This window comes from Chenopodium quinoa, unplaced genomic scaffold, assembly GCF_001683475.1.
Source record: "Chenopodium quinoa cultivar QQ74 unplaced genomic scaffold, ASM168347v1, whole genome shotgun sequence".
Taxonomy (NCBI): domain Eukaryota; kingdom Viridiplantae; phylum Streptophyta; class Magnoliopsida; order Caryophyllales; family Amaranthaceae; genus Chenopodium; species Chenopodium quinoa.
Genome location: NW_018744301.1, coordinates 7,377,671 through 7,391,636, shown reverse-complemented (window position 1 = coordinate 7,391,636; position 13,966 = coordinate 7,377,671). Strand labels below are relative to the sequence as shown.

The window sequence follows — 13,966 nt, the reverse complement described above, 5'->3', positions numbered from 1 at the left end:
TTGTTTATTTTTGCTAACTTAACCAAAATATCCATTTTATTTTTGTATTTTTGTTATCTTGCGGTTTTTTGTACGTTGTTAGGAAGAAAACTTGTAATGTAATGGGTCAACTAAAAATATGAAAACACAGTAGGATAATCACATTAGAAAGGACAATTGAACTAATGATCACTGTTACTGTCACATGTTATTATCGAAATACCTAAGTTAGTAGTTGTATTTAAGATAAATGAAAAGTTTAAAAATGATTATATTGTAGAAAATAATTTCCAATTCGACTCCATATATAGGCCAAAGAAAAAAAAAATTAAAACAATACATGCCAACTTGGAAACTTATATACTGTCGCTTCACCAAATTGGACCACTGGTGTTTAGGGTTAGGGTTTCACAAAGGCAATCAATTCAATTTTCAGAAAGCAACAACTCTATACACCTATAGTCAAGATATGGCTAAAGTAGTTGGTTGACTTCCCGCTAATTGATAGTTGAACTATGTATCTAGAAATACAGTCTACACAGAACAATTGTCGTATCTTTAATTATATAACTTGAATATAGCTTCATATACCAAGAATTATTGGATTTGTTCAGAATTATACGGGATTTCTGTGTGTATTTGGGTGGATTTGACATGCTTGGGTAGATGGGATTATTTTTCTGGCTAGGCGTCTGTGTTGCTGCAGCGCGGTGGAAATCCTTTTGTATATTGAACATGTTTTAATTGATATGAATTGGTATTGTTATGAAAGATTATGTGACCGTGGCATATGATGACTATTTGTATATGAATAGGTCATGTATATAATGTTACCAAATCCTTAAAAATATCATCTGCATTAAGGACACTTGCGACTCCCTTCCTTCATGAAAACGGTAACATTGATTTTGTGAATCAGAAACAAATGAAAAGGATCAATTTAAAGGGTTTAAACTTAAAAATCTTGTATTTGGTAACCAAGTTTTATTAATAAATAAACTTAGATGATAAACAGTAATGTGTATCATACATCAAGTATTATAATCCTTTAAACTTATAACAGTATGAAATTGTGCATAATAAGTTAATGACGATGAAAGTCTATTTTGATTATAATATTAGTTAATGAAAGTTTGTTATATATATGTGCTTTTACAGCCTACCATCACTTCATTTATTCGACCACTGGTTTTTAGGGTTAGGGTTAGTCGTCTGCAAAGAAATTTCATGTTCACAAAGCAACATATCTTTAAATCTATCTTCGAGTTATATGGCTAGAATTTGTTCTCTAGTTTCAAAGTAATTGCTGTCATACTAGTACAATCGTGTCTAAACATATTATGTACCCAAATGAGTTGTCAAATCACTAATTTTGAAACTTTACCTAGCTTGACTTACCTAGAGTTATTGGATTTGATGAGAATGTGACAGGATATCGTCATGTGTTAGGGTGGATTTTACCCTAGTATATTTGGGATTATTATTTTGGTGGAGGGAAATGAATTTAACTATTTGGATATCCATTGTTATTATACACCATTTGATTAACATTACATGGGATTATTTTTAATATATAACTTCTGATTATAGCATAGTCTATGCAAATTGGGAGCAAACCCTTATAGGATCAGATTAAAATCGTATTGCGAAATTTTAAAATTTAATAGTAAGTGAAGTAAATGTACATTACATTTAAGTCATAATGTTGATTGTTTGTAGTAGCATAACAGAAAAAGTTAAGAAATTACAGACAAAAACATACATATATTTTTTATTAGATGATTTTACGAAAATTATTATATAATTTAAAACCTTTTAATTGATCATACATGTATTTTTTTAGCATTTTTAATATATAATTACAAGGTCTGAAATAAAAAAACATCGTAAAACATAATAAAAAAGGAACTAAAAATATGTTACCTTATAAAAATGAAGTACAGTGACCAGTATATACTATATATACTTTTTAATATATACTTTTTTGTTTTTTTAATTGAAAAAACCCACATTAAACTTTGTTAAAAGACAACTATATCATGGATTTAATTTTTTAAAAAAAGGAAAATTAATACAAATATAGTTCCCTCAAAAAAATCTACGTTGCAAAGAAAAAAAAAACTTATAATTTATTAGAAAAAATAAAAGGAAAAACTATATATCAATCTAATCTATATACGTACTATTACCGTAGATGTTTACTCTATTTTCAATCTTTTATATAAAAACTCAACGATGAAGAATAATTTTTAAGGTTGACTGAGGTACACAAAGTGGAGTAGGTGTCCTATTGACAAAAAAAATATATGTCATTCTTAAATTTAAAGTTTATGTAACTATTGATTTTGGAAAAAAAAATCCACAATAACAATGAGAAAATTAATTAATTTCTTATAGTGTACACGCGTAGCGTGTGTCTTGAAGCTTGTTTTTATAATATTAGAATTACAAAATTGATCCTTAATTGTTTTCAGCCTGTTTCTTTTAAATACTAATTGAAAATTTTAAGTACATCTAATTTGTATTACATAATTTCTGGATAGTGATTTGTAAAATAGACTATATAGAATGATCATGAATATATTTTGGAGAGTGTTCTGTGTTATCGAAAACTGGGTACAACCCTAATAACTGAAAAGATAGTAATAACGCATCATATTAAAATTTTCGGAAATTAGTTCACATAAAGCCTACATTGGGTTTAAGATAAGACATAATCTGTACAAGCATTGCCTGGTAATGTTGCTCCATATCTTGCAGTACTAGTCCACATTTAGGTGTTGACATTTCTTAAAATCCTTACATAGGTAGTATCTTCATATTCCTAGAGTTATGGGATATATTCATAATTTTACAGGATTTTATTGTTTCTATGTTGAATTTGAAGTGCATCGATAAGCGAGAATTTTGTTTTTTTACTTAACGTTTAACAAAGCTATTGAAGCATTTGGATGTACGAAGTTCTATTTGAAACCCAGCAGAGTAACATATGTAAATGTTAATAAACTTGACATTCTTTTTTTGTTGTTACTAATTATTAAAGTTTTATTTAAATCATCATATAATGTGATACAAATAGCAAATTGTGTGACTGAAAATAACTTTCTAAAGATGTAATATTAAATTAATAATGTGAAGTAGTTAAGTAGAGTGTGTTTAAGCCTACAAGAAATGATTTATAAATCGTTCATTGTTCAAATAATTTCTGGACATCGGGGAAAATTTTTTAAAATTAATAGCCGAAACAAACATAAACAGCCCTTTGGGAATTTGTACTATTTGTCAACTTTTGGCTGAATAGGTATGCTTATAAGCGCAATAACGATAACATTTGTACATAAATAGTTGTAATACAAGTGGAGAATCGCATCTGAACTATTTTAAAAGTACTAAATTGGTGTTCTTTCTGGAAAATTCACCATAATACAAAACCCTAATTTTAAGTTCAAAAATGGTGATATTGTTTACTCATTATAGAAATGAATAACTAATACAAGGTTGAGGTTAATACCACAACTTCCAATGTATGTTTTAGGTAATCATTAAGAAGTTATCTAATTTTAATTGACCAAAATCTAACATCTCCCCTAACAAATGGAACCCTAAAAATGCTGCATGTGAAGTGTACACAATACGATTTCATTTCCCATCTAAATTATCACTTACTATGTTACTAAGGTAATTAATTCCGAATCAAAACCAATCGATTCAAAACCAATTGAGTCAGGACATGGTATGAGATTAAGTTGAACTTTTCAGTTATTTATTTACGGTGTACGATATTTCTAACTTTGTTTAATAAATCAAATTGACTTTTGTACTATATATAATTTTAATAAATTAATAATTAAAAAAAAAAGAATACTATAATTTTGTTTTAAAAATCAAATTGACTTGTGTACTATATATAATTTTAAAAAATTAATAAATTACAAAAAAGAATATTATTTTTTTGGCGCCAAGTAGGCAAACGTGACGGAGGGAAATTTTTATTTGGCGCCTATATAATGAAAATAGGATTCAGTAGTTACCTCACACGCTCAAAACAAACATATAAACTACCTTTCAATAGACAAACTTAACCTTAAACAAAAGCACCTACAAATGACAAACCCTAACAAACCTCCCCGTTTCCCCTTGATCAATGCGGGTGAGAAAGCCAAGAAAATAGTGAAGAAGTACCAGAGAAGCAGGTCACTATTTATTAACACTATGATGAAAAATTCTGAGGCCTCAATTGCATTTCCTAATCACAGTAATGATGTCCTCTGCATGAAACCAACTGTTGGAGAGTTTGGTGAGAGCTCGGGCAAGGGAGTTGTTGAAAATGATGGGGTTCCCGACGTGAAGGTGGAGTTGAATCCATTATGTGCATCGCCAAGTTACAACGTTGGGAACCATAATGAATAACCCTTTATGATGCCAACTATGGGACCATTTGCGGCGCCTTCTCTAGCCTCAAGGAATGGAAAGTGGCCCGAGGTGGTCCATGATATTGATATGAGGGGAATCCCGGTAGCGGAAGACCTCATGAGTGTCCCTGTTGACATCGACCTAGATGTTGCAGATCCTCCGGTAACAGATGAAGGGCACACCAATTTCTCGGTCGTGGTTAGGAGCCTCCGTCCCGGGGATGTTGGTGTGATGTACAATATTCATAGCAACGAGACCTTTGACACCATATATTGCGACTATGCCGGCAAGGTTGATCTAACACCTAATGAGATTAGGTTGATTAAATGAAATGATGACCGTTCTATCCTAAGGTCCAACAAGCCCGAAGATGTTAACCTGAAAACGGGTGATGTTATTTATGTTATGGGCAAGGTATGTGTATTAATCTTTTAAGCAAGTGTTTTTTTGATTAATAGTTACCGTTTTCAAGTTTATTCTTTACACTTAAAGTTTGTAGCGTTTTATTACTGTCTTCCTTAAGCTTCTGTTTTTAGTGCGTCCAAAGTCGGAGCTTAATGGAATTATGATGTGATTTATTTTATTTGCAGCCCCATGTGATAAACCTTGATACAAGAATCAAAGTCTTCTACATTACTGAGGTAGCAAGGGACCCAATAAAGGTCAAGGTGTCGGGTGGAAGTGACACTCTTTTGGTTAATCTATTTCACAAATGGGCCGAGGCAGCCAACGTGGATCCTGGTAATGTGATTTTCATCCACGAAAGGAAGTCTCTCGCCATTGTCAATACCGTTGGTGGTGCAAAGATAGAGAATGGAGATGAAATTGTCGTAGTGGTGTTAAATGAGTAAACGAAATTGCATGGGGGTTTTATGGCGACTTTAACAAGATGTTGCTTATTAATTATCTTTTACTTTTCCGGTATTGCAATTACTAAATAGGTTATTAATCGTGATATAAAATTGTGTGTAAGTCATTAGTATGGTATAATATGCAAGTATCTACCTTTAATTGATGTGTGCAAGTCGTTAGCCTACTTTGATTAGGGTGTCCATGTTTGTATTAGTTGGGCTGGGTCAACTTAGTGTTCATGGACTGAAATATGGCCACTTTTAAGAGGCCCATTATTTTGTTGACATTCCAAAAGTGGCCAGTAAAATTATGTTTTAAAGTTTATTAAGTTAAAATTTGTGTTAAGGCCGCATTATTGAATGTTTATATTTTATATAAGCCAGTATTATTTTTAACGATTTATTAATATGTGTTACCTGATACGTTTTGTTATAAGTTAATAGCATATGTTTTAGGAAGGAATAATCATTTATTTCCCCTACCCTTACATGTAAAGGTAATAGTTGGGTATGTATAATTGTTTTTAGAAAGTATATCCCTTTTACATTGTTAAATACGACCCAATAACAAAACATGGGCTACCCAATAGTGTTTGTTATTTTGATTAATGATGTATTCATTTTTGGGCCACCGAGTAAGTGTCCAATATTTTGATCCAATTTGGATAAAGCGAATTTTCAAAGTATGGGTGTCCAACACTTCGAATAAAAACATAAAACTAATCCAATCCAATAAGTATTATCAATTTGGTTCGATCCAAAATATTAATAGCTTCGGATCGGATTCTTGTTTTCTGAAAATTATGATGTTTTAAAATTATATAAACCAGAAAAATAACCGAAACACGAAATTGTGAAAGTCGTGTAAATATCCGTAAAGTTAAATCTATTTTTTTCATTATTGTCAAATTAATCACGTAAATGTATTTTTGGATTTGTAAACCAAATTATTAATATAATAAGACGAAATGAACAGCCCAGTTCAAAGTTAGGAAGACATTTTATATTAAAGATGTGTTGGACGGTTTGTTGAGGGGGTGATGTGACTTTGTCTAACAAACAAAGTTAGGGTCTTAATATGAGTAAAGTCCATAATTATATGACAAATGTCCCATATTGAATATTGAATATGGCCTTTGGTCCGTTTTGCTAGTTTCTAACATTTGCCGAATACGTTGTTGTTCCAACCCGTGTTCAGGACAATGCCTTGGATTACAGTTGAGAAACAAATCAAGCCTTGTTTCATTTTTATTAAGTTGAGTATAAAGCAGTATAAAGACAATGTTATCGGTCTAAACCAATGCGAACTTGAGTATGACTTGACCCCAACAATTGAAATAATAATAACATAAACAGATGTAAGAAAAATAACACTTATGAATGAGACTTAATCCACATACATACAACAGAGACAAAGTGTCCCATATTATGGTTTGTGACCACAATTTTAACATAAAGCAAGTATTAAGTCTTGTGCAAAAACTACAGGACATAACAATAACCTCATAACAATAATATCATAACTAACGAAGAGATTAACTTTCATATTATGGTACTCCCCCAAATAACTGATACCGATTAAAATTGTAGTTACAACTTTAAGATTGGCCTATCACAGTAGCTGATCATTAGAAGGCGTTAGAAGGGGTAGACCATCCCACCAAATTCCCTAGCAGCAGGTCGTTATCATTTGGAATGGAGTCACCAATGTTGTCGTTGCATTCCTAGACGTTATTCTTTGCAACCTTTTTCTTAGCTTTGACATTTTGTTTTCTTTTGACCTGTTTAGCCTAGCAAAAATACAACAGATAAGTGTCTGTTCTAATTAAATAAAGGTTTGTGACTGTTAGTATGCTCAAATTAGCTTATGTAAGAATGAGTGAATTACCGGAACAATAGGGATTTCTTCAGCATCCTGTTCTTGACAAACATCTAGTTTGCGCTTCACCTGGATAGAAAATTCTGAGTCAATCGATTTTTTGCAGGAACTGATATGTCTGCTAACAAATACAACTATAAAGTCTGGTAATAAGAGATAAAATTAAAACCGACCTGATGTTTCTGTGGAGCTAGATCAGGTTCTTTTGTATGATTATGAATATTTTTGTACCCGGTCTCCGCATAAGACTTGTACCTGGTAATCTTGGAACGACCACGTGGTTTTTTTTCTAGTCTTTGGATCAATAATAGTTTCAGTGTTGTCATTTTTTTCAAGTGCAATAGGTTTAGTAACAGATAGAGGGGTAAATTTAGCAAAAGCGGAGTTGGATCCAATCTCAGATGGAGTATGTTGGTTTTGGGAAGACCTGGTGGATTTTTCTTGCTTTGAAATGCACTCCTAGCCTCGATTACTTCATTAGAAAGCTGTGTTAACCTCTCCATAACCAAATCAACAGTCGGATCATCAACCGCAGAGGCATCTTCACAAATGGACTCAAATACTCAAATTTGGTCATCATTTTGTTGAAACGTTTCACCTCAATTGTATCAGAAGGGTCATAGTACGAGACCTTTATTCTTGTGTTCCTTCTCACTATGTCTTTTCTCCACCTGTCAAGTATGTACTGCTTTGGAATCTCAAAGACAAGATTTTGGTCTAAAACACGGATGCAGTGCTTGCACAAAATTCCAAAGGTTTCGAACTTGCCAGTCACAAGTAACCTCCTTTGTTTCCGGATTGAAGGTAACACATAAGAACCTTCGACGGTCAGTTATTTTTTCCTGTTTTGATCCCTCGCGAATAATCCATACCCGATCCTCCAACACATACTAAACAAGATTGTCTTGCAGAATGCGCTCTTCCCGAGGATAAACATACATCATATGAGCACACTCCTTTTGAATTTCCTGAAATTTTGTGTTAGTGTATATCTTCTCCAACTTAAACCCACTTACTAGACGCCTTTCGTACTTGGAACACCTAGCATCCGCATTGTTTTCATCACGAACACGCTTGGTCATGGCCCTGTTATACTTCAAAGGGAATTCATGCAACTTTGTGTTCCTATTGACAAAGCCATCAAAGAAGCTATTAATGCTTTCGACACGTTGAGTTGTCTTCATCCCAACCCAAAAATGCTCTTTCATGAAGGCAGGTACCCACATATGCCTCTCCTCATAAAGATCAGATAACCAATCATTTGCCTCCAATTTGTGTTCATTAACGAGAGAAATCCATCTACTCTCAAATTCCTCCTTGGTAAAACTCTCATAAATGACTTTCTTCAGTGGACTTTTAAAGTCCATGTAACTGAAAAAATAGACAAACAGGAATCAGAGCATAAAAATCTAATTTATTCGGGGATACACATTAGGATCACTGTCCTTAGTGACTAATTACACATAACTTAAAACTGTATAGAGCAATACAAGAAAATAAATAAAAGATGCAGCAATGTGTTAGATATAATTGGGGTGTTCTAATCTAAATACAACACTTAAATACGGTAACGAAATATAAATACTAAATTCAGATTAAGCACAACAGCATGTGTTAGGTATCTATCTTGTGTGTGTCTCTTACAACAATGCAGGGCATCGACATAATAAAACAGAACTGTATTAACATAGATCCCACCTAAACTAACCATTAATAAAATACAAAAGGACTCCATGTAAAATAATAATTTAAAGCATGATAAAATCAAGAATAGTTTCACCATAAAGGTGAATTTCATTTCAGCAAAATCAATGCCTAAAAATTTAACTAGAAAGTGGCCATCAACATAAAACAGGACTGTATTAACAACAATGCATTATGTACACTGCAAGGCATGCATTAAAATTTAAATGTGGAGAAACATTATTGATTTTATTCATTCAAAGACAATCTAGGAAACTAACAAAAATGAAGTGGTTGACCGGAGTACTAACCCATCACATTTCCCGAGCTTTTCCGGAATTTTACGCATTATATGCCATATGCACCATCTGAGTCGTGCTGTAGGCATCTTTAGGGAAATTGCCTTACGAATGGCAGCCGCTTGATCAGTTAAGATTGACTTAGGTGGATTATTACTCATGCAAGCCAACCATTGACGGATGAACCAACAATAGGTGTCCGTATCTTCATGTGACACGAGAGCACAACCCAACAATATCAATGGCCCATGATGATTGACTCCTACGACATTTACAAAGGGGAGCTCATACTCGTTTGTAAGATATGTGGCATCCATGCAAACATCTCCAAAATACTCAAACGTCGCCATACTACGAGCATCCACCCACATCACATCTTTCATACGGGCATCCTCATCTTGGCGGTGTGTGTGATAGAAATTAGAGTTATCAGCTTGCATCTTTTCAAAATACTCCATCATAGCAGCACAATCACCACCAGCCATATTCAAACGCGTCCTTCTCTCCTTGTAGATCTCGTGTTGTAAATCCTTCACGGTAGGCAGGATTTCTTCAGTTTTGTCCAACCCCAAACAACCATGAATCTGAGTTACTGGGGTACCCTCATCATAGAAGTGTATTAGGTTCTTTCTAACATTTGTTGTTAACTTCTTCATACGATATTCCTTGACCAACTTGGACTCAGTCGGGGACACTTTGTGGACATGATCAAGGAAAACCTTTCGCAACACCCAAAGGCCCTCTTGATTCATGCTAGCATATATCATGGCACCACATTCACATTTCTTAGATGTCCTTTTATAGCGAGATAATTCATCTTCCCCAATAACTCCATCAACTTTGCCAACCCCACTGACATCCATGGACTTAGCCCTTTTGCTTGCTGCCCGCCTAGCCCTCGTATCCGGATGACCCCAACATTCACACCACCAAGTAGTCCCCCGCCTCTCATTATTCTTCTTCGACACCCATCCTTGAGACCTTGTGACAACAAATCCTTGTTGCTCAGCATATTGTTTGTAGTATGACTCAACCTCTTGCCATGATTTAAAAACCATACCAACTTTAGGACTTTCAATGGTAGCATACACAGCAACCTTATTGGTTGACACTATTACTTCTACAGTCTCTATGGTCTTCATTGGAGACATCACATAATTAGGAACACACTCTGCAGAGGGACCTACCTCAGCACCCACAACAAGACAATCTGACATAGGGTCAATAATGTTTACTTGACCTGCCTCCTCAATATCACTTGATCCATTAATAGTCTCTTCCATTGCGTATTGATGTTTATTATTGAACCTACGGCATTACCTGTTAAAACATGAGAATAATTTTAGCCAAAAATTTAAAATTAAAACTATTGTAACTACCTAATCTAAAGCTAATAAGGGAAAAATTTCCACAGCCTAACAAATATAAGCACCACCATGAATATTAAAGTAATAAAGGGAAAATCAAATAATATAAGAAACTCCATTACATCAAACCATAGTTTAAACACAATCAATATACAAGTAATTCAGGCTTTTTCTAAATGTCACAACCTAGGTTTAGGGACAATATCACTCCAATACTAAAGAAATCTGTCACTTACAGCAGCCTTATGAAGATAAATATGCCAAAATCAACTAATCACACTGCAGTTTCAACTAATTAGAGTGTTTGCATTAATCAATTGGTTTATCAGTGATAGAAATTATTTAATTAAATTAAAGCATTATCTATAAACCTCTACATAAACTAAATCCAAAGATGCTGAACTGATTAATGAAACAACACAACCCTACATATACATAATTGATGAAAATATAATGTAGCTAAGGTAACCGAGTCCCTGAAACGCATCATCACCATTACAGTATAAAATTGCCAGAATAGGATTGAAAATAAGGAGCCCAATCTCGAGTACTAAGTAAAATTCACAATCATATAATTTTGACTTAGACAAATCTGATCAAATGAGATACCCAGCAACAGCTCTAAGCAGTACTAATCAGTACATATAAACAGAAATGTAAAATTATTAATTGAAATACCTGGAAGTGCGAGTAAGCAGGTAATTTGAGTTTCTCGACAATCCTATGTCATCTTTCGAGTAGTCAAGGATCGGCCAACAAATCTAAATGAAGATAGCAATGGCGTTCCAAAAAAGAGGGTCAAAATTTTTGGGGAATTCCTATTTTACGTTTGGGTTTGATCTTAACGACGTTAACAGTCTCGTTATATGGCCCACACTAACGACAACAATCCGTCCTTAACGAGAAAAAGTACAAAGGAATATAAAATTAATATGCAGTACGCTATGGGGCCCACCAAAAGTCCTGATTTATAATATTTTGTAAATCAGGATGATTGCCTGGGTCTGCCCTCCTTATATGTGTGTTAGTGTAGTTGTAGTGTCCAATATCCATAAGCCAAATTCGGCGTAGCTTAAGAATTAGATCGAGAACAATCTAACATTATCGTTCCTTGTGGTTCAACTCCGAACTTACCACTAGACTTGTTTAGGGGTTAGTTTAGGATTATAATAAATTTTGTTTGGTCGTGAGGAGGTTACTCAACAACCTAATTTCCCCGCACTTAGGTATAGACAATGGAATTCGACAAGTGGCTGAAAATTTCAGATGGTTAGACTTCCTCAAAAAAAGGGAGCTAACTTACGAATCGCTCACTCTCGAATTCCTTTCTACCTTAACCATGCGAAAGGTTAGTGGTGAGGGTGATCCTATTGAGTGCGAGCTTAAGTTTAATATGTTCAACCAACTAAAAACATTAAGCTTAACTCGCCTTAATCAGATTTTCGGATGGCCCGTTAACAACCAAATAATCGATCCCGATAATTTCTACCTCAACAGTTACGAGGAGTACAATTGGTGGAATACTATCGCGGAATACCCCAAATTCACTACCCGGTCTAGCCATGCTAGCCACATTTTCCACCCCGTACTCCGTATATTCATGAGAATTATGGGGTACGTTGCTTCTCAAAGCAAGATCTCGGGAAGATAACTAAAGAGGAGATAAAATGCCTCTTTATAGCTTCCTGATTTGAGGGGGAACTTGAGGGTAATGTGAATATGGGGTACTTATTTGTTAAACGGTGCCTCAAAATTAAGAAGAGTTTGGAGTTTACGGGTGAGATCAAGTGCGGTGGGATGATCACTATCATTTCCAAGGCATTGCATTTCACCAATTAGGTTGAGCAATTAACCCCGGTGAATGGCTCCAATGCCCTTGACCTTGCCGGACTTGCCTCAATGCATATGCTTGTGGAAATCCAGGGAAATGTGACCACCTACTCTTGGTTGGTCAAGGGGAAACACCGTTACATTCTCCCTAATGCGGCGGTATTGAACACTGTGGGGAACACTTGGCAAGTGCCAAATGAGCCACCCCCTAGGAACGTTCCCGATCTTGACCAACCATCTCAACCCCACCGCCATAGCGTATCTACCATTCCTACTTTTATGGGCGGCCAATCCTCCTCATCTTCCTCCTTCTTCGATCTTGAGTCGGCCTTTCACCACCTCAACCTTACCAACCAAAGAATTCTCCAAGAAAATGAATATCAAAGCTATGTGTCTCAAATGTCCTATCAAAACCAAGTTGAGAGGGGAGATTTCCTCCCCTATGTCAACTATCCTCACCGCCCCGTGCAAGAGGGGCCGGTTCCGGGTTGGAACAACAACCAACCCACCTAGTCCTATAGGCAAGGACCCCATAGCTCCATTTCGGAGCTACAATCCTTCCCTCCCTACGATTATACATAACCTAGAGGTTGTGATTTTAGGGGGGCCCTTCTTATTACCACGTGCCCAAGACAAGTGGTAAGATGTCTCCCGAGAAGATCGATAACCACCCCCTTAAGGGGATACTTCGGGTTTCCACCCGGGTATGACGGTGGTTGGGGTACTAGTAGTGCGCCGGACTACGGTCACTATCGTAGTAGCCCCAACTATGATCTTCCTCCATACGTGGATCAACCTTCTTTTTTCGGCGATGTAGACATCAACTATAACTACATGCCATCGCCACCTAGAGAGGATGATCGGGAGTAGCTTTTAGACACTTGTTTTTACTGTCCCCTTCTCTTCTTTCCCATCATGTAAAACACCGAGGCCGGTGTCGAGTTCTAGCTTGGGGAGAGATGTTTCTCATTGTGTCTATCTATCGTGGGAACGATAATCACATGTCTAGCTTGGGGGAAGTCTTGGGGTCTTTGTACATAGGGTAATTTCGATTTTGGTAGGACTTGTGCTTTCATGTGATGATCTTATGCTATATAAAGAGAAGTTTGAGTTAGTATGTGGAATGTTTGGCATGAAAGGCTTAACTCGGCCTTTGGGACTTGTGGTAGGATTCATGTGTTATTATGTTCTAGATTGCATGCCTATTTTAGGTTGGTTGTGCTCTTTTCTCGATTTTATGGCATGCCTAGGCTAGAACAATAGAATGTTGATGTGTTTGTCTCACTTCTCCTTATATACGTGCTTTTGAGCATCTTATCCTTATCAATGGCTTTGATATGTTCATGTTTTTGTTGGAATGTATGATGGTGGGTATAATGGTATGGTTGGTATTGCTCTTGGTCTTTATTGATGATGATTATTGATGATGATTTGTGTGGATTAATGATGATGGTTTTGAAGGAGTTATGTCTTCGTCGTGTGCAATTACTAGATATATAATTGGATCAAATTATGAAGATAATTAAGTTCGTACTTTTGGGTCGTCGTTTTGCCATAGCTAGAGGTACTAACGATCTTTGGACTAGTAAAATAGCCCAAAGCCCAATTGGACGGATCTTATAAGGTCACACAAAGGGGCTAGATCGAGCATTAGAGGACGAGGCC

General features: G+C 35.3%; 1 protein-coding gene across 1 annotated transcript; it reads right to left on the bottom strand.

Moving 5' to 3' along the window:
* Positions 1-6,602: 6,602 nt before the first annotated feature.
* LOC110695558 (protein FAR-RED IMPAIRED RESPONSE 1-like) lies at positions 6,603-11,299 on the bottom strand. Its single transcript, XM_021872777.1, has 5 exons — positions 11,150-11,299; positions 9,117-10,424; positions 7,296-8,493; positions 7,132-7,191; positions 6,603-7,033 (listed from the first exon to the last, which is right to left on the bottom strand). The coding sequence occupies exons 2-3, from the start codon at positions 10,385-10,387 to the stop codon at positions 8,013-8,015; spliced, it is 1,752 nt and encodes a 583-aa protein (XP_021728469.1). The 5' UTR covers positions 10,388-10,424; positions 11,150-11,299; the 3' UTR covers positions 6,603-7,033; positions 7,132-7,191; positions 7,296-8,012.
* Positions 11,300-13,966: the final 2,667 nt, after the last annotated feature.

What these genes read in the sequence shown, in the direction of transcription:
- LOC110695558 (XM_021872777.1), bottom strand. Translation starts at nt 10,387, where the DNA reads ATGGAAGAGACTATTAATGGATCAAGTGATATTGAGGAGGCAGGTCAA. An exon ending in AAGCTCGGGAAATGTGATGG is followed by an intron (nt 8,494 to 9,116) that starts GTTAGTACTCCG and finishes CTATTTTTTCAG; the next exon opens with TTACATGGACTTTAAAAGTC.